General features: G+C 45.4%; 1 protein-coding gene across 1 annotated transcript in view; it reads left to right on the plus strand.

Annotated features, from left to right (window-relative positions):
- Positions 1-20,561, plus strand: part of LOC124717095 — a 68,737-nt gene that overhangs the window by 38,595 nt on the left and 9,581 nt on the right. Inside the window, exons 4-5 of the mRNA XM_047243800.1 lie at positions 279-2,195; positions 13,531-13,617. Coding sequence (XP_047099756.1) covers positions 279-2,195; positions 13,531-13,617 — 2,004 coding nt within the window. The remainder of the gene's footprint in view (positions 1-278; positions 2,196-13,530; positions 13,618-20,561) is intronic.

Consider the following 20,561-nt stretch of genomic DNA (forward strand, 5'->3'; position numbering starts at 1 on the left):
GTATTAGTTCACTGGGAGTAATGGTGGTTCTTAGTGCCAATAGATCTTATCAAGTTTAATTACTACGAATTGAAAATGGAATCATACAGAGATAGAACAAAAATGTGTTAATTGATTCTTCTGAAGAGAAACAAGGCATTTAAAGCTGTTTTATGTTGTGAATAAGTAGTGTAAATTTCAATATGCGAAAATTATGAAATAATTAAGCAAGCTGTATTTAAAAAAAAATGATTTTTGAATATACTTGTGTCTAACTGATCTATTTCAACTATCTTCAGGTGATTGTAGATGATGAGACTGAAGATAGCTCTGCGATTCTGGATGAGCTTACGAACGAGATGCAAAGTGAACACCGAAGTCATCGCCGCTTCGTCGTTGTGTCGTGGAGGGGCAGCCACTGCTTCAGCGACACTTGCCGCACAGCCGACATCAGCGGCGACAGCTGGAACGACTTCCTGAACATTAGTGTCGCGTTAAACGGGGACCGCTACGGATGCCGCCTGCAGGACCTGGTGGCGGACGTCGACGCCCTCCAGTCACTGCTGGACGGTGAGCCGGCACTCTTGCTGGCTCTAGCACAGCTGTCACAGCCTCTGAGGATGGGCCGGGAGCTGGAAACTCTGCCCGCGCACTACGTGCCCAGGAAGCTCGTGGACCAGCGGGTGTTGACGGGCGAGTTTTTCTCCACTCTGGTTAAGATTCGACAGCGAGAGAAAGAGCACGTCAAAGGTACCGGCAGCAACACAATAATTGTGGAGGGGAAGCCCGGAGTGGGCAAGTCAAAGATGCTGTCACATGTGGCGGAAAAAATAAAAGAGAAGGTCCCTTCTTGCTGGCTATTGAGAGTTAATCTATTTAAGTTTTACGCAGTTTTAGATCACAGTAGGAATGGTGTGAGTGCTGCAGAAGACATCTTGAGGTGGACAGTTTTTAACGAGGGCGTTCTAGGTGAACTGGAGTACACACTGCTTAGACACTGCCTGCTGCAGTCCACGCAAGTCGTTTGTCTCGTGGACGGCTTCGACGAGGTGTGCCCCGACTATGTCGACAAGTGTCTCGAGGTGCTGCCTCTGCTGTCTCCACGCAAGGGAAAGCTCCTGGTGACGACGAGGCCAGAACCGGTGAAGCTCTTAGAGGCTCAGATGAGAGTGTCGGCACACACGCTGGAGCCTTTCAGTGAATCGGAGCTAGAATATTTCTTCACGAGCCATTCCTCGAAGGGAAACATCCCAGCCATCAGTGGTCTCAACAAGAACTTGAGGAATCTTCTGAGGATCCCTCTGTTTGCTGAAATGTTTGTAAATCTGTCGCAGGAAATTGATGAGACGTATGACATTGTGACTCTGTACGAAGCTTTCTTCCAAAATAAATTCAGAAGGCTGTACGAGGAAAAATGGGGTGACAACTTTTCCGCTCCCGGGAAGAGGAGAGAGGTCGAGAAGGCGCAGCAGAAGCACGAAGAACAGCTGATGCTCCTCGCGGCGTCGGTTCTGTTGCACAGCGCAGACGTACCGGCAATGTCACCGTCCGATAGGGGAGACTTCGTGAAAGCCGGAATCGTGTACGAGTTCTCCTACAGGAAACCAGAGTTCCTGCACAGGACGTTCGCCGAACACTTCCTCGGCAAGTGGTGCTTCCTCGGATACGGAGATCGGAGCCGTGCAGTGGCGTACCGTAAGGCCTACCTCAACGGGAGACTGGATTTCTTTCGAGAGTCCTTCGACCGCAGGGCAGTGAGGGGCCGGCCACTGCTGGAGGCGGTGCTGGAGGCCCTGTCGGGTGGCGACGAGGGTGAGATGAGGGCACTGCTGGCCGGGGGCTTTGATTGGAGGCAGACAGACGCGTGTGGGCGCAACGCGCTGCACCTGGCGGTGGCCCGCGGGTCGCTCCCTCTGCTGCAGCGACTCTGCAGACGCGCGGGGGAGGGCACACTGTCTGCAGAGGACGGCCTGCTCGGGTGGACGCCGGTGAGGTACGCCTGGGAGCGCAAATGCTGGTCTGCTGTGGAAGTGCTGCTGATGGCGGGAAGTGAATTCAGCCACCTGGGGGTCGTGAAGGCAGGGCAGCACGACCCCGTACAACTGCAGGCCGCATTCGAGCAGGGCGGATGCCGGGCCCTGTACCAGCACATCCTGGAGGTGAAACGTCGCGTACAGAATGACACCTACATCTGTATGATGCGAGAAGAATTAGAGGTAAATTAAGATGTACCGTGCATTACATGTAACTAATCCAGTACTGCTGGCTGGTAACCTTATTTGGAATCTTGGCCTTTGCAGACGAATACTGTTACCGACTCAGGTACGAATGACTCGCGCCCCACCCTTGCAGCTTTACTTCCGACAGTACTCTCCCCTACTTTCCAAACTCCACTCAGGTTTGGAAGCATACCAGGGATCGGTACTCTCGGAAGAAAGTATGTTCCCAAAAAATGGCTTACCCCATGTGGTGTGCGTACTGTAAGACCTTCGGTACACACACCATCAGATTATTTGACTTGTTGCTCTAACGAAGTAGGCGAGTGTCAGCAATATGTCTCATGGTCTTACCATGGCGTTAGGTCAGACGATAGAAATGCCACTTGCACGCTTAGAGTAGCAGATTGACGGTGACCAACTGTAAACAGAACTTGATTAATTTTCGCACATATTTATTAAAATAATAAAAAGCACAGAAATTACTTAACTTGATTCTGGATGCTGTTTACAATTGACAATCTGAAGTTCCTTTGGTCTTTGTACGTTAATCTTATTCTCACATATCTCTGATACTTGACAAAGTGTCTATACATTTGTCTTCATGGCTACGTACAGGAATATCATAATCTTATTAGGCGCAGACTGAAACTTGACTACAGACAAATGCAGACTGACTAATCGGAGGTCTATACACGCGTTATAATACCTCGAGCGTTCAGGTATCACTGCGCGAGTGTAATCCGCAAGGAGAAAAGGTTCTACGTTAGCAGCAATCTGATTGGCTGCGTTACATATTAATACGTGGATCGGCGGAAGCAGAATTTAGTCTGTCTCTAAGACAGCGCCATCTTGTGGTGCAGAGACGGATGAGTGCTGCGCCTGCGCCGTTGTGCTTAGCGGGGCGCGCTCTACTGGGAAAGTTGTGTACCTGCTGACTATGCGGAACTATGTACACAACACCCCAGCTGAGGAGATTGTTTCCAACGTGAATTTTCACTATGCAGCGAAGTGTGTTCTGCCTTCGTTTCTTCCAGGAGCACTAGTTCCTAAAGTTGTGCAGAATGTCTTCTCTGAAGCTGAGAACGTAGGAGAGACGAAGTGTAGTTGTGAGAGTGGTTTGGAAGTCGTGCCTCGGTAGCTCAGTACATAAGAGTACTTGTCTGCAAAAGGCAAAGCTTGCAGCCTTGAGGCCCGGTCTGGCTCGCAGTTTTCATTTGCCAAGAAAGGTGCATACTCCACAATGGAACGAAATTATGAGGGACAATTAAATGAAAAGCAGGCTCCCTCCACAATGGGACCGTGCAATGGTCACATTCAAAAGTAATCACCACATGTATTAAGACAATTACCCCATTTGGAGATCGGTTTCATAGAATGTGATCAGTGAATGACAGATTTACAACACTTCCCACTCTTGTACTTCCTCGTCTGGCTGAAACAGACATCCACACGTCTTTCTTCAAGTCACCAAAGACTTGAAAATCGCACAGTGAAAAATCCAGGCTGTACGGAGGATGTTGGAGTGTTTCCTAATCAGATCATTGAAATGTAGCCTTTGTCCGATTGGCAGTATGGGGATGGGCGCTATCGTGCAACAGGATGAATCCCTCTGACAGCATTCCTGAACGTTTTGACTTTATGGCGCACTGGTTCTCTGCAAGTGTCTTCAGAGCATTGGAGATCAATTGTGATACCACACGCGAGGAACCTGATGCGTAGAGGGGCCCTGCGGTTGAAAGAGCAGGTCATCATGACCTTAGCGGAACTTCTGCAAACAGCTTTGGATTTGTTTGGTGCGGTAGATGTGGAATGTTTCCACTATCGTCATTGCTGTTTGCATTTGGCTTGTTGGAATGCTCAAAATGGTTCAAATGGCTCTGAGCACTATGGGACTTGACATCTGAGGTCATCAGTCCCCTAAAACTTAGAACTACTTAAACCTAACTAACCTAAGGACATCACACACATCCATGCCCGAGGCAGGATTCGAACCTGCGCGGTTCCAGACTGAATCGCCTAGAACCGCTCGGCCACAACGGTCGGCTGTTGGAATGCTGTTGCATAAAATCGTTCCGTTGCACTGTAATGCCTACCCTCGACGCTGCCTATCGGACGAAGGCTACGCTCCAGCGATTTGGTTGGGATCCCTCTGCACAGCCTGGATATTTCACCATGTGATTTTCACAACTTTGGTGACCTGAAGAAAGACGTGCATGTACGTCGGTTTCAATTGTGTAAGGGTTCTGGAAGTGTACGAGTGGGTGTGGTTGTGGAAACGCGAGTAGCCAAACGCATTCTACGAAACAGGAATTTATCGTTTTGTTTCCCAGTGGGATAAATGTCTTGACGCATGTGGTGATTACTTTTGAATGGAACCATACCATGTCCCATTGCGGCAGGTGTCCGGTTTTCATTGACTACTCCTCATAATAAACATAACTAATATTCTCTCAACACTTGCATGTGTGAATGTTACTAGACCTTTACAATTAGCAATGATGCAAGTAATTTTCTGCGCCAATAATAGTGCAGTTTATATCTACGCTGTTTATTACAAAGTGCGATCCCGCAGTAAGAACTGTCACAATGTGAATAAAGTCATCCCATCGAAAACAGACATTATCTTTAGCAGTAGGCGAAGGCCTTGTTAGGTTACACTAAACCTGACTTTAAGGTAGAACCCAGTTTCACACCCGTCTCCACTGCTATCACGAAAAAACAAGCATGAAGCACCGTGGTCTGACATGAATTAACATAATGAGTCTGAACATAACAGTGACCACCTCAAATAACGTAACATGTGGCGCTTTATTCTGCTAGACAGGGGGGTGAGTCCGACCTGAATCGAATGCGCGTCGCAGTAGCGGACGTGACAAGGTACAGCGGCCACGCTGCGTGTGACTTTTACGCAACTGTCACGGTCGTTTGCGCAAATGCTGCGCTGCTCCCCGAACTGCACCTCCAAGTATACGATATGCACACAGTTAACGTACGAGAACACACACAAGAGACTTAACAGGCTTCACACACAGATGGTGTACCCGACTTCCTCCACTTAGGCTATCTTCACGACTGTAGCGTTAGGAAGAGCATATGCCTGGACTCGAAGTTAAGTAATAAAATAAAATTTTCCAGACCCGAAAAAGCGGCCTTCATAGTACAGAAGGAAATTCTTCCAATATATTAAGATTTAGCAAGGGATGAATTAATGGAGAGATGTTTAGGTGGCCACACTTAAACTGCGAATGAAAGTTTTAATTCCACCTCATAAACACTTGAACTCCGGACTGAAAGTCGTTGAATTGGCATCGTATTTAGCAGCGGGCTTATTCAGTGAAGGAAATTCATCCCTTCTGATGGTGATGAACGAGGCAGGAATTGTAGTAGGCACACGAAGCTTCAGTTATGCCGAACAAATGGGTAACCAGCGCGTGAGCCGACAGAAGCGACGTAGTTAGCTGGAATCGAAGGAAGGTCGGAACGCTCGAAAGCATTGCTGCAAGTGCAAAACGAAGCCTATGACGAAGACGAAGGATTGGTATATGATGCTGGACTCGCAGATTAATCGATAAACATTTTACGCTATTGTTAACTTCTTTGAATTTCTAGTTTCCGCGAATTTATTTTTCAAACGCGCTTATCTCGAAATGACTTTTTCACATTTGAGTGCAGTCTAACTCAAAAAGTATAGAACGTATCATCATGAAAAAAGATACTATGATTCTTTACATAATTACGAATTATATGAACTAAATCTGAGATGATATCATGATTTTAAGGGTACTTTTATTTGTATAATTAGAAAAAATATAGTGAAATCGAAGTAAATTGTTCCAACGCCTGCAAAATGCTTAATTTGCATTATTTTCACCTGCATTGAGGTTCATATTCTTAGAAAATAAGTAATTAATGTAAACTCAAAACCTTTTTGATTTCAGATGAAAATCGGAATGACTATACTGCACGCAATTGAAGAACTATACTCAAAGCCTTCAGCGGACATCACAACGTAACTTTGTTATTTTTGGCTGAAATTATTGAAAAAATTCGCAATAACCTGTTCGAAATATGAATGAAATGATGTCAAAATTTGATTAAATTCTAATTAATTCTTACCACCCAAAAAAATCCCAAAAAATCTGTGACGAACAACCGGCCTAATGTGCTCATAACATCTAAACGAATGCGAATTTCGCTTTGAAATTTTGACAGGTGTTCTTGGATAGTTAACCTACCGATTTTTGAAATTTAAAAAAATCGCATATTTTTAACCTACTAATGTGGTTTTCCCCCTTAACAGAGCTGAAATAACGTCAACACAGGTGACATGACGACTGCCCAGGATTGGAACATTGCAGTGACTCAACCACGCAGGCCGTCGTTGCCTACGTGTTTGCGACTCACGCTCGCGATTTCAATATCCGCAGCGGAAAATCTCCACCTACATCATACTCCGCGAGCCACTTAATGGTGTGTGGCAGAGGGTGCTTTCGGTACCACTATCTGATCCCTCCAACACTGTACCACTCGCTAATAGTGCGGGGGAAGGAAGAATGATTGTCGGTAAGCCTCTGTATTAGCTCTAATTCCTCGAATTATCTCCTCGTGGTCAATACGCGAGATGTATGTAAGGGGAAGTAATATGTTGTCCGACTCCTCCTGCAAAGTTCTGTCCCGAAATTTCAATAGTAAATCTCTCCGTGATGCACAACGCCTCTCTTGTAACGGCTGCCAGTGGAGTTTGCTTAGCATCTCCGTAACGCTCTCTCGCCAGCTAAACGATCCCGTGACGAAACGCGCCGTTCTTCGCTGGATCTTCTGTATCTCATCTATCAGTCCTCCATGATAGGGGTCCCAGACAGATGAACGATACTCAAGACTCGGGCGAAAAAGCGCCTTATAAGCCACTTCTTTCGCGGATGAGTTACATTTCCTTAAGATTCTTCCTATGAATTTGAGTCTGGTGTCTGCTTTTCCCACTATTTGTTTTATATGGTCGTTCCACTTAACGTCGCTCTGGATAGTTACTCCTATATATTTTACGGCAAACGCTGACCCCCGCTGTTCATCATCAATAATGTAGCTGTACAATCGTGGATTTCTTTTCCTATGTATGCGGAATATGTTACATTTATTTACGTTCAGGGTCAACTGCCAAAGCCTGCACCATTCATCAATTCTTTGCAGGTCATTCTGCAAATTCCTAGTATCTTCTGGCGTTGCTACTTTGGTATAGACAACTGCATCATCCACGAATAGCCTTAAAGAGCAGCCGACGCTTTCTACTAGATCATTTATATAGATTGTAAACAGCAACGGTCCTATGACACCTCCCTGTGGTACTCCGGATATTACCTTTAAATCTGTACATTTAGTTCCGTTAAGAGCGACGTGTTGAGTTATATCTGCAAGAAAGTCTTGAATCCAATCGCTGGTCTGCTCCGATACTCCGTAAGCTCGTATTTTTTTCATTAAACGGCAATGCGGTACGGTGTCAAATGCCTTACTGAAATAAAGGAACACGGCCTCAACCTAAGCGTCGTTGTCCACTGCGCTGTGGATCTCATGGAGGAACAGAGCGAGCTTAGTTTCGCAGGGTCTCTGTTTGCGGAATCCATTTTCATTTTTATAGAGGAGATGTTCATTTTGCAAAAACATCATAATTCTTGAGCATAAATTTTCTTCCCTAATTTTACAACAGATTGACGTCAGCGATATAGGTCTATAGTCATGTGGATCTGTCTTACGGCCTTTCTTAAAAACGGGAATGACCTGCGTTTTTTTCCAGTCGTTACGAACCTTTCATGGCTCAAGTGATCTACGATAAATTACTGGTAGAAGGTGAGCAAGTTCTTTCGCACGAACCGATGCGGCTGTGTTGTAGCAGGGGGTGCAGCAGGCAATCTCGTAAAGGTTTCATCCTGTTTAATGAATTCTCCCAGTCTGTTGTGCATAAAGAACGAATGAAATGATCGTAAGGCATTGTTGGCCGGGAGGCCCCAACCGGGGAAGTTCAGCCGCGAAGTGCAAATCTCATTTTAGGCGACGCCACAGTGGGCAACTTGTCTGCCGGTGATGAGGATGAAACGATGGTGAGGACAACACACCACCCAGTCCACGAGTGGAGAAAAATCTACAACCATGCTCGGGAATCGAACGCGGGCCCGCTGCATGGGAGGCAGACACGTTACCACCCAGCTAAACAGGCGGACCTCTGTACGTAATTATTTCCACAAGTCACATCTAATCCGGGTGCGCTGTCCAATGTCAACATGTCCAAAAACAGTGACCTGGGACAACCGCAGGAAAGGGACAATCATGTTACTAGACTTTTAAATTAATTACTTGTGATCTACTGCCATGATTTTTTGGCAGCTTATATCGTTTACACCCCGCATATTGGATGTGTCTCCCTTGGTTCATCAGGCGCTATTTCTCTCTTGTTGCAACAGGTATTTGAAGTTTAGTTTTTGCAAGGTATAGCCGGAGTGAGCCCAGACAAATGCTGCTTATCAAGTGTCTCACGCGATGGCCAGCGTCGACGGGGGGCGTAGGTTTGTTTCCTGTTACAAACGGAATGATTTTAAAATGGAATTTTACGTGCTCTATAGAGTAGTCTAGTGCTTTATTCGTGCATATTACGATGGTTACTCCAAAATAAATGCACACTATTTTTTTTTAAATCCATCTTTTACTCTACATGTTTGAAAGTTTTACAGTGTGTAGATACATACTTTACTAACAATATTTTCATTTCTCCACATAATTTCCGTCCCTCTCAACGACCTTACGCCATCTTGGAACCAGTGTCTGTATACCCGCATGGTAAAATTCTGGACCAACATGTTGGAGCCACTGTTTGGCAGTGTGCGAAAGGGAGTCATCACCTTCAAATCTTGTTCCACGAAGAGAGTCTTTCAGTTTCCCAAAGAGATGATAGTCACATGGAGCCAGGTCAGGACTGTAAGGCGGCTGTTTCAGTGTTGTCCATCCGAGTTTTGTGATCGCTTCCATAGTTTTTTGACTGACATGTGGCCGTGCATTGTCGTGCAACAGCAAAACATCCTGCTTTTGCCGATGTGGTCGAACACGACACAGTCGAGCTTGAGGTTTCTTCAGTGTCGTCACGTATGCATCAGAATTTTTGGTGGTTCCACTTGGCACGATATCCACAAGCAAGAGTCCTTCGGAATCGAGAAACACTGTAGCCGTAACTTTTCCAGCAGAAGGTGTGGTTTTGAATTTTTTTTTCTTGGGCGAATTTGCATGATGCCACTCCATTGATTGCCTCATCATCTCTGGTGAAAAATAATGGAGCCATGTTTCATCACCTGTCACAATTCTTCCAAGAAATTCATGTCCACCATTCTCGTACTGTTCCAAAAGTTCGCTGCGTACCGTTTTTCTTGTTTCTTTGCGAGCCACTATCAAGATCCTGGGAACCCACCTGGCACAAATCTTTTTTAACGCCAACACTTTCAGTATTCTACAAATATTTCCTTCCCCTATCCCAATGTAGCGTGACAATTCGTTGACTGTGATGCATCTGTCAGCAGTCACCAATTCGTTAACTCTCTGCACATTGTCTGGAGTGTGTGCAGTACGAGGCCTGCCACTGCGAGGACAATCCTCAATATTGCCGTGCCCGCTTTCATCACGTAAGCTGCTTGCCCGCCGACCAACTGTACTGCGATCGACAGAAGCATCTCCGTACACCTTTTTCGATCTCTTGTGGATGTTTCCCACTGTCTCGTTTTGACTGCACAGGAATTCTATGACAGCACGTTGCTTCTGACGAACATCAAGTGTAGCAGCCATCTTGAAGGCATGCCGTGACGGCGCCACTCACGGGAGCAGGTTGAACTAAGTTTGAAAACAAGCGGGAAGGATGTATCTACACACTGTGAAACTTTCAGATGTGCAGAATGAAAACTATATTTTTACAAAAATAGTGTATATTTCTTTTGGAGTGACTCTCGTAACAGCAACAGTTATAAACACGAAGATTAACCAGTACTCCAGCTGCTACTAAGAAGTGCTGCTGCACGTGGGAGCAGACGCAGTGGGCCAGAGCGGTGCTGGGGGACTGGCTATTCTTCGTGTTTTACGGCCCCCGTTAATACACATCGATAAAAGGAATATCGCACTAGACTAATTTGCGACCGCTCTGCCGATTGGGCACATAAAATTTTATTTGCAATGGAAAATAAACTTACGCTTTCCATTGACGTTTGGCGTTGCTTAAAAAAGTGATGAGCAGCATTTGTCTGTGCTGACTCCAGCTAAACATTGGAAAAAAAGAAATTGCAAAAACCTAGCGGAATGCCAGAGAAAACGCGACTGACGACTCCTAACAACGGCATGTGTACATGTCATTAACTATCAGATACGGTATGCCATTCCTGTGTAGCTCATAGTCTAACTCCCTTTTTAATTTACATAATAATGTGGCAATTTACTTCAGTTCTTACCTTGACTAGTGAAATATAGTATGGGCATTTCTCACGTCCGTCGGCCATCGTAATTTAATATATTATTATTATTATTTTTATTTTTATTTTGATTATTGCCGACTTACGTGGTGGGCCTTAATAAAAATGATATTTCATTCAATTTTGATTTACGATTAAATGCTTTTGCGAAGTTCTCCTTTTTAACAATATTAATCTTCAGTATAAATTATTTGCTACGTTAATGAACGTTAGACTCACTGAATCTTAAAACAGGAGCATGTAAGTGGAACAATGGAATAAAGTTTTCATATTAATTTCCTCGGCTAGTCAGTTCACTTTAAATCAAAAAACGTTTAGTTATTAATTACAATTGCGGCCCACACACGCGCGAGAGTATTTTTTCTTACCTCCGTTAACCATTGCATTGGAGTCCTGGCTCTGGCTCTCGGCTGTGGTACTGAAAATAAGAACGTTAAAGCTACGTATTTCTGCAACTTCGTGCGGCTGTGGAGAAAAATGAATATTATGTTAATGGCGGGCGAGTTTTTCGCTTCCGCTAATTTTTTATTATTTAATATCGCCACGTAATGGCGTCGTTGGCTGCATCGGCCGCTGCGATTGTTGAACTGTAAATTACTTGAATGCAGGTTAATTCAAGGAAGGCGGACATGAAATCGGGATGACCTCTTACAAATTAAAAGTGAACAATAATATTAAATCAATATATTATCTGCTTAATTCATACAAATATGCTTACATTTGCCAGCACTCGCAAGATGTCCGTCTACACGCAACCGAGACAAGAGAAGAAGTGAAACGACTAAAAAATTAACAAAAGAGCGTATCTAGTTGTCTCTTTAGATCATTTTGTTATATTTCTTTGCACTCGAAACTTACACAGAGAAATTATTATTTTACGGGTACATTATAAAAAATCTGTATCATTCAAGTTTTAAATGTCTCTTCTTTATAAATACCATTTTTTAAGTTCAAAAATGGTTCAAACGGCTCTGAGCACTATGGGACTTAACTTCTAAGGTCATCAGTCCCCTAGAACTTAGAACTACTTAAACCTAACTAACCTAAGGACATCACACACATCCATGCCCGAGGCAGGATTCGAACCTGCGACCGTAGCGGTCACGCGGTTCCAGACTGTAGCGCCTTTAACCGCTTGGCCACACCGGCCGGCCATTTTTTAAGTCTTTTCGTAATATAGCACTGGGGACAATATACCTTGCAGTTTTAGGTTTTTGTATGCAGTTTCATTTCAGTATTGTTGGTGACATTCGAGGCATATTCGGAATATAATGGCCGTTCGATGAGAGAAAATTGTACGTTCATCAGAAAAAACATTTAACGACGTTTTTCATTTTCTACAAACGTATTTCGCTTTTCCACGTTACCGCCTTTTATTTACAATAAGAGAAGAACCCCGTGACGAACGGCTGCAGTCGAATAAAAGTACCTCTAAAATTCTAAGACGAATCGGTTCTGCGACCTATCAATGTCATTTAACTTTCAAACTCTGTGTATATGTGCAATCGATGCGTGGAGGTTGCTGTTGTTGTGGTCTTCAGTCCAGAGACTGGTTTGATGCAGCTCTCCATGCTACTCTATCCTGTGCAAGGTTCTTCATCTCCAAGTACCTACTGCAACCTACATCCTTCTGAATCAGTTTAATGTATTGATCTTTTGGTCTCCCTCTACGATTTTTACCATCCACGCTGCCCTCCAGTACTAAATTGGTGATCCCTTGATGCCTCAGTATATGCCCTACCAACCGATACCTTCTTCTAGTCAAGTTGTGCCACAAATTTCTCTTAATGGTCGTAAAGACTACAGAAGCACATGTAGCTGGCCTGCCTGACTAGTCACGCAGTCTAACACGCTGCTTCCCGAGCGGGAAGGCGTGCCGGTCCCTGGCACAAATCCGACCGGCGGATTAGTGTCGAGGTCCGGTGTGCCGGCCAGTCTGCGCATGGTTTTTCGGCAGTTTTCCATCTGCCTCTGCGAATGCGGGCTGGTTCCCCTTATTCCGCCTCAGTTACACTACGTCGGTGATTGCTGCACAAACACTGTCTCCACGTACGCGTACACCATGATTACTGTACCACGCAAACATCTGGGCTGCACTCGTCTGGTATGAAACGTTTCCATGAGGGATCCACTGGGGGTCGAACCGCACAATAAACCTGGGTTCGGTGTGGGGCGGCGGTGGGGTATGTGGACTGCTGTGGCCTGTTGTGGGGTTGTAGCCCACTGAGAGCTACGGCGAGACGAAGCCTCTCCGTCGTTTGTAGGTCCCTGGTTCAATACACAATACACACTACAGTGTAATGGATAACTATTATATCCATCAGATTCACAAGAGTCATAAATGAGTTATTACTTGGCAAAAAGCCCAGCATTTGCTCGAAACATTGTATGTTACCACTTGCTTATAGACTCATGTTTCCCAAAACAGAAGGTGATGTGTTTCTGTAGGTGCTTCCTTTATTCACTATCGAAGTGCAAATGTGGAATTTGAGTGAGGTGATTAAAATACAGAGCTATGGAACAGTACACACACTTTGACAGGATTAACATGTGAATATGTTGCATCATTTTGAATGTATCTGCGCTGCTGTAGTTAATGTAAAAAATCGCACTGGTCACTTTACTATCCAGAACTCTACGATGTTTACCGTACAAACGCGGCCGACACTAATAGTTCAAGAGTGCTTTGTGACAAGATTGGGACGAAAGAGTATTTTCAGTGTGGCACAAAATGTAGCCATATCGAAAAACTCAATAACTTCTTAGTGATTATTGTTTTGTTTTATCACAAGTAAGACCATTAAAAATAGAATCCCTACTGACATAGTCTCACGTTTCAGTTTGCTGTAAACCTGATGTACGAAGATATACCAAGACAGTGTCTCAGTCTCATCGCCGAAAAGGCCTGGGAGCAAGGACACGTATGGGTAAGTATGATGACTTTTTTATAACAACTGATGCTTTATCTATGAGGGAGGTGTCACATTAAGGTCTGTGAAATTTTTCTGACTGAAAATATTTGGAGGTGTTCTGATTGCGTTATTGCACTATGATATTGTAATTCGATTGTTCAGTGGTTCACGCCTATTGCAAACTTAAGTATTTGGTTTGAGTAGAACTATAAGATTTCCTTTCGAAAATACGCTGAAGAAACTGGTGCACCTGCGTAATATCATGTACAGCCCCAGCGAGCGCACAGAAGTCCCACAACACGACGTGCCATGGACTTGACTGATGTCTGAAATAGTCCTGGAGGGAATTGACACCATGAATCCTGCAGGGCTGTTCGTAAAGCCGTAAGAGAACAAGGGGTGGACATTTCTTCTGAGCAACACGTTGCAAGGCACCCCAGAAATGGTCAATAATGTTCATGTCTGGGGAGTCTGGTGGGCAGCGGAAGTGTTCAAACTCAGAAGAGTGTTTCTAAAGCCATTCTGTAGCAATTCTGGAGGTGTGGGGTGTCGCATTGTCCTGCTGGAATTGCCCAAGTCCGTCGGAACGCACAATGGACGAGTGGATGCTGGTGATGAAACAGGGTGCTTACGTACATGTCATATGTCAGAGGCGTATCTAGACGTATCAGGGGTCCCATATCAATACAACTGCACACACCTCACACCAATACAGAGCCTCCACCAGCTTGTACAGTCTCCTGCTGACATCCAGGGTCCATGGATACATGAGGTTGTCTCCATATCCGTGCACGTCCATCCGCTTGATACAATTTGAAACGAGACTTGTCCGACCAGGCAACATGTTTCCAGTCATCAACAGTCCAATGTTGGTGTCGAGGGGCCCAGGCAAGGCGTAAAGCTTTGTGTCGTGCAGTCATCAAGAGTACGCGAGTGGGCCTTCGGCTCCGAAAGTCCATATCGATGATGTTTCGTTGAGTGGTTCGCACACTGACACTCGTTGATGGCCCAGGGTTGAAATCTACAGCAATTTGCGGAAGGGCTGCACTTCTGTCACATTGAACGATTCTCCTCTGTCGTCGTTGGTCCCGTTCTTGCAGGATCTTTTTCCGACCGAGCCATGTCGGAGATTTGGTGTTTTCCCGGATTCCTGATTTAAAGGCCCATTCGTGAAATGGTCGTACGGGAAAATCCCCACTTCATCGCCACCTCGGAGATGTTGTGTCTCATCCCTCGTGCGCTGACTATAACACCACGTTCAACTCACTTAAATCTTGATATCTTGCCATTTTAGCGGCAGTAACCGATCTAACAACTGCGCCAGACACTTGTTGTCTTATATAGGGGTTGCCGGCTGCCTGTTTACAAATCTCCGTATTTGATTACGCATGCCTACACCAGTTTCTTTGGCGCTTCACTGTAAATCTTTCGGCAACAAGGAGGAGAAGTCAAAAAGTAAAGGGACTTTTGCAGTTTGCCACCGAAGGGTTTGGTAACACTGCTAGTATCCAGGGCTGAAGTATGTCGTCTGGAACAGTTCTACACAACGTGTCAGTCTTATTCTCGCGCTAGTTGTGTATTTTAGCAGACCGTGGAACATGACAGCTCCATTGTCGATCTGCACCAAGGAGGAAATAAGGGCAGTCTTTCGGTCTTTGTTCGCAGATGTTAAGCCTGTGAAAATTATTCGTCGAATGCAAGTGCAGTGCGGTGACAGCTATTTATAGCGTAGCAAGATCTACGAATGAACAGAGCGCTTGAAACAAGGAATGGCGAGGAAAGATCGGGCACGTCATCGACGTCAACAACTGTGGACAATTTGGAAGTCGTTGAGGGAGTGGTGATGGAAAACACAGTGGACGAAATCGCCAGTACTTTACATATCAGCCATGGTTCAGCACATTCCATCTTATATGACAAGCTAAACTTTCGGAAAGTATGTGCAAGATGGGTACCGACGAACTTCCAGCGTAGCGTAAGACGCAAGGGATGGCCATCCCTCGTAAAAATTTGACTCGTTATCATCGCGAGGGAGATTGATTTTTACAGCAAATCGTTACGGTAGACGAAACGTGGATGCCGCATAACGAACTGGGAAGTAAGGGCGCGAGCATGGTTTGGAAACCCCCATCATCACCAGAGGTTAAGAAATTTAAACGTCAGCTATCAGCTGGTAAGATTATGCTAACAATGTTGTGGGACATGGAAGGTGTTGTAGCCTTTCAATTATCCCCAAGGCGCGAAACTGTGAACAGTGAGAGCTACTTTGATGTGTTGCGAACTAAACTGAAACTTACAATCAGATCCAAACGTCGCGGAAAACTGCGAAAAGTTGTTACCCTGCAGCAAGAAAACGCTCGGCCACATTCTTCAAAACGGACGGCTGGAGCAGTAAAGAAGTTGGGATTCGAATTGCTGGAATACCCGCCATACAGTCGAGGCCTGGCTCCAACCGGTTTCCATGTTTGGACCAGGGAAGGAAGCGCTCAGGGGAAGAAGATTCGCAAACCGATGTAGAAGTCATTGATGCGGTGCAAAATTGTTTACTGGCGCAACCGGAAAGCTTTTTTCCGACGGAATCAAAAAACTTGTGAAACGTTAGACAAAGTGTGTTGAAGTCCAGGGAGGTTGTGTAGAAAAATGTGTGTTTCAATTTTCTGTCATCAATATAAATAATTTTTCTCATCAGTCCCCTAGAACTTGAGAACTACTTAAACCTAACTAACCCAAGGACATCACACACATCCATGCCCTAGGCCGGATTCGAGCCTGCGACCGTAGCAGTCGCGCAGTTCGGGACTTCGCGCCTAGAGCCACTCGGCTAGCTCGGCCGGCTTCTTTTTCTCAAAAATCTCTTTACTTTCTGACTTCCTCTTGTATTTATGTTTTTTTTAAGGAATTTGACACTTAAAATGTTCAAGTGTTTCCGAAGATCCAAATTTCAGTTTCTTAGCTTCACCTTCAACAATATCAGCAACAAAACAAATTATTCTGTGCTCACTTATACTACCAATGATAGTAAGAATTATAAACGTTCAAACAGAAACAGTTGAAGAAATTAATGAAATTTAATATCTGAGATGGAGGAGTCGTAAATGAAGCCCACAACGTAAAATTAGGATTGAAAACGTACATGAAATATTTTATGCCCTGTGTGGTATCCTAAAGAGCAAATGTATATATAGAAAAACAAAAACTGGGATCTATAAATCAAATGGTTCAAATGGCTCTGAGCACTATGGGACTCAACTGCTGAGGTCATTAGTCCCCTAGAACTTAGAACTAGTTAAACCTAACTAACCTAAGGACATCACAAACATCCATGCCCGAGGCAGGATTCGAACCTGCGACCGTAGCGGTCTTGCGGTTCCAGACTGCAGCGCCTTTAACCGCACGGCCACTTCGGCCGGCAATCTATAAATCACTTATACTCAGCATATGAATGTGAAAATTGGGACTGAAGAATATTCATCAGGAATATAGTAGGCAAAATTTTTGGGGCAGTGAAGGGCCATGTCAGCTGAGGAGGGCGCATTCGAAAAAAATGTGTAAGTATCTGATGAAATGTCCGCCCCGGTAGCTGAGTGGTCAGCGTGACAGACTGTCAATCCTGAGGGCCCGGGTTCGATTCCCGGCTGGGTCGGAAATTTTCTCCGCTCAGGGACTGGGTGTTGTGTTGTCCTAATCATCATCATTTCATCCCCATCGACACGCAGATCGCCGAAGTGGCGTCAAATCGAAAGACCTGCACCAGGCGAACGGTCTACCCGACGGGAGGCCCTAGCCACACGACATTTCCATTTTTTTATCTGATGAAATGAACTCGCATTCAGTCACGTATCCCGATACGACAAGAGTCACTTTTTCGATACGACTAAAGCCATCCACTGAAAAAATGTACTATCTTAGCCAGTAAGTGAAACCCTTCTAAGCTCACAATGAATGACTCCAGAGTGTCGAAGAAGCACATATGATCATGAGAATTCGCTGGTTGCCTAGAAATACCTACTGTTTTACTGTGGATCTAACAATCAATGTTGACGCACCAAGTCCTTAACTGAATTAATACGATTACTGCAAGACAATCACATAATTAGCCAACGGAATCTCTCTTTAGCTCATCTACGCGACATGTGAAACGTACCTCAAGTGGCCCATAGACTGGCGATCATATTGCGCAATATTTCATATTGCACAGTAATAATGACCGTCTTAAGATGATATTGAAGGTTGCCTAATATAGTGTACAATATACTGACGAATGGACTGTAATTAGCTATTACTGACCTAACTATTTACAAGTGGTAGGGTCTCATATTGCGCAATATTTCATATTCCACAGTAATAATGACCGTCTTAAAATGATATTGAAGGTTGCCCAATATAGTGTACAATATACTGACGAATGGACTGTAATTAGCTTTTACTGACCTAACTATTTACAAGTGGTAAGGTCTCTAGCTAATATTGCGCGCTGCGCAACAGAATTATAGGATTATTTTTTTCGAAATCCCCTTATTCCGCAGTTATCCCCAATTGCGATGCAAAGGGTTGAAAATGAGATGAGCGTATGGCATTTATTGGCCGGGGTATCCCCTTCGGTGTTCGGCCGCCGTATTGCAAGTCTTTGTAGTTGACACCATTTCGGCGACTTGCGTGTCAGTGATGACGAAAATGATGGTGAAGGACATAAAACACCCATCCCCTTGCTGGGAATCGAACCCGGGCCCCCTTGCGCTGTAGGCGGTAACACTACCGCTGCGCTACGGAGGCGGGGTTGAAATTCGGCTAAAAGGTGCCAACAAAATTCCGTGGCAACGGTGCAAAAGCGTGGCGCCCTGCGATGACAGCCTTTGCCTTGCGGCGTTTCAAACAGCAACGTGTCGACACGTGCGAAGAAAAGGCCAAAGCTCAGAACTTCATGTGAGGTGTAAGGTGGGTTAATGGTGTCACATTGGCACCAAATTTCACTACAACTCTTCCCAACGCCGCCGTCGACGTGTCACACGATGGGAAGGTCGTCGTAACCCCTCTTACCCACATTTCACCACTTCTCTTGTCGCCTCTGCTGTGGAGGTCAGAACCGCGACGCCAGCGTTGAAGTCGCGTGGTTTGGTTACGGGTGCCCGAGGAAAACGTTTCACACGCACGGCCGCTCAGGATCCACACGGAAGGGCTACGGAGGGGGCGGGGGGGGGGGGGGGTTGCATAAAAGCAACCACCATTTTCCCTGGGGCGTTGATATCCACACATTTCGTTGTGGACAAGTACAGTTCACAATGCGATGAGCAACAGGACGAAGTTATTCGCAGCTTTCGACACTACTGACAACCTTCGACGTTTCAAGCCTTCCCTGAGGACACTGGGGGTGGCACCTCTAATGAACGTGATTGCATTCATTCGACATGCAGCGCGATCGGCAATTTTACTCTCGTTTAGAGGTTGGTACCACTAGGGACCCCTCAGTACCATTCGATGGAATCTGAACGTGACTCGAAGCAGCAGAAGGTGCTTATGATTTTTAAACCTCCTGTTTCGCATCCTCCTGTAGCTTGGTGATGAGGGGGTGCAATATTGACACACATGTGAACAAAGTGGCAAAGGGTTCCTCTAAGACTCTTCGGTTCAGGAAAACCATTCGTGACATCCACCTACCTTCTTTTACCGAGAACGTTAAACGTGAAACTGTACTGAAACAAGTATCCAGAATGAGATTTTCACTTTGCAGCGGACTGTGCGCTGATATGAAACTTCCTGGAAGAATAAAACTGTGTGCCGGACTGAGATTCGAACTCGCAGGAAGGTAGGAGATGAGGTACTGGCAGAAGTAAAGCTGTGAAGACGGGGTGTGAGTCGTGCTTGGGTAGCTCAGATGGTAGAGCACTTGCCCGCTAAAGGCAAAGCCCCGAGTCCAAGTCTCGGTCCGGCACACAGTTTTAATCTGCCAGGAAGTTTCAACCTGTCAAGTATTCCTAGGCGCCTATAGGCAAGCACATGAAACAGAAGGTGTGTCGAGGGGTTGTCTGCCTGCAGGCACCTCGAACAACTTGGCAGGAGCGAATATTGCAGTCGTGCTGCGCTGAAGGAGTATGATCATTTTCGATGTGGAATCATCCTCAGAATGTCCTTTGAGATGGCTTCATACGTGTGCGGTTATCACTACCACACAAAGTGATTGGCCTTGTGCCATGTTGAGTGATCATCAGATTATGTATCTCACCTGCATGTAGAAATTTGAAGTAAATTGGCAGATCAAAAAAAGTTTTGCGTCACCCCCGTTCTCCTGAAGATAGACGTTGACTATTGATATTGTATCACAACACAGTCCTGTTGGCTATTCAGAGATGTTACTAAACCTGTCCAGAGATGTAAACAACCTTGCATGAGCAGCGCCTATTAGATGTAGGGGGTCTGACAGCCGATCAGTTCCAGTTATTCCACCAGGAAGCAGGTACACGGCTCGTCTTGTCTGTAGTTCAACCATGCCTATATGGTCAATACCGAAGTTCGATCGCGTCCGTATTGTTACTATTGTGCCAGGAAGGGCTCTCAACAAGGGAAGCGTCGAGGCATCTCAGACTGAACCATAGCGATGTTGTTCAGACTTGGAGGAGATACAGAGAGACAGTAACTGTCGATGACATTCCTCGCTCATGCCGCCCAGGGGTTACTACTGCAGTGGATCTACGGATTATAGCTCGGAGGAACCCTGACAGCAATGCTACCAAGTTGAATAATGCTATTCGCGCAGCCACGTGACTCGTGTTACAACTCAAACTTTGTGCAGTAGGCTGCATGATGCGCAACTGCACTCCCGACATCCATGGCGAGGTCCATCTTTGCAACCACGACACCACGTAGTGCTGTGTAGTGCCGAATGGACCGCTCAGGATTGGCATCACGTTATCTTCACTGATGACTGTCGCATATGCCTTTAACCAGACTATCGTCGGAGATGT

This window comes from Schistocerca piceifrons, chromosome 9 (assembly GCF_021461385.2).
Source record: "Schistocerca piceifrons isolate TAMUIC-IGC-003096 chromosome 9, iqSchPice1.1, whole genome shotgun sequence".
Lineage (NCBI taxonomy): Eukaryota > Metazoa > Arthropoda > Insecta > Orthoptera > Acrididae > Schistocerca > Schistocerca piceifrons.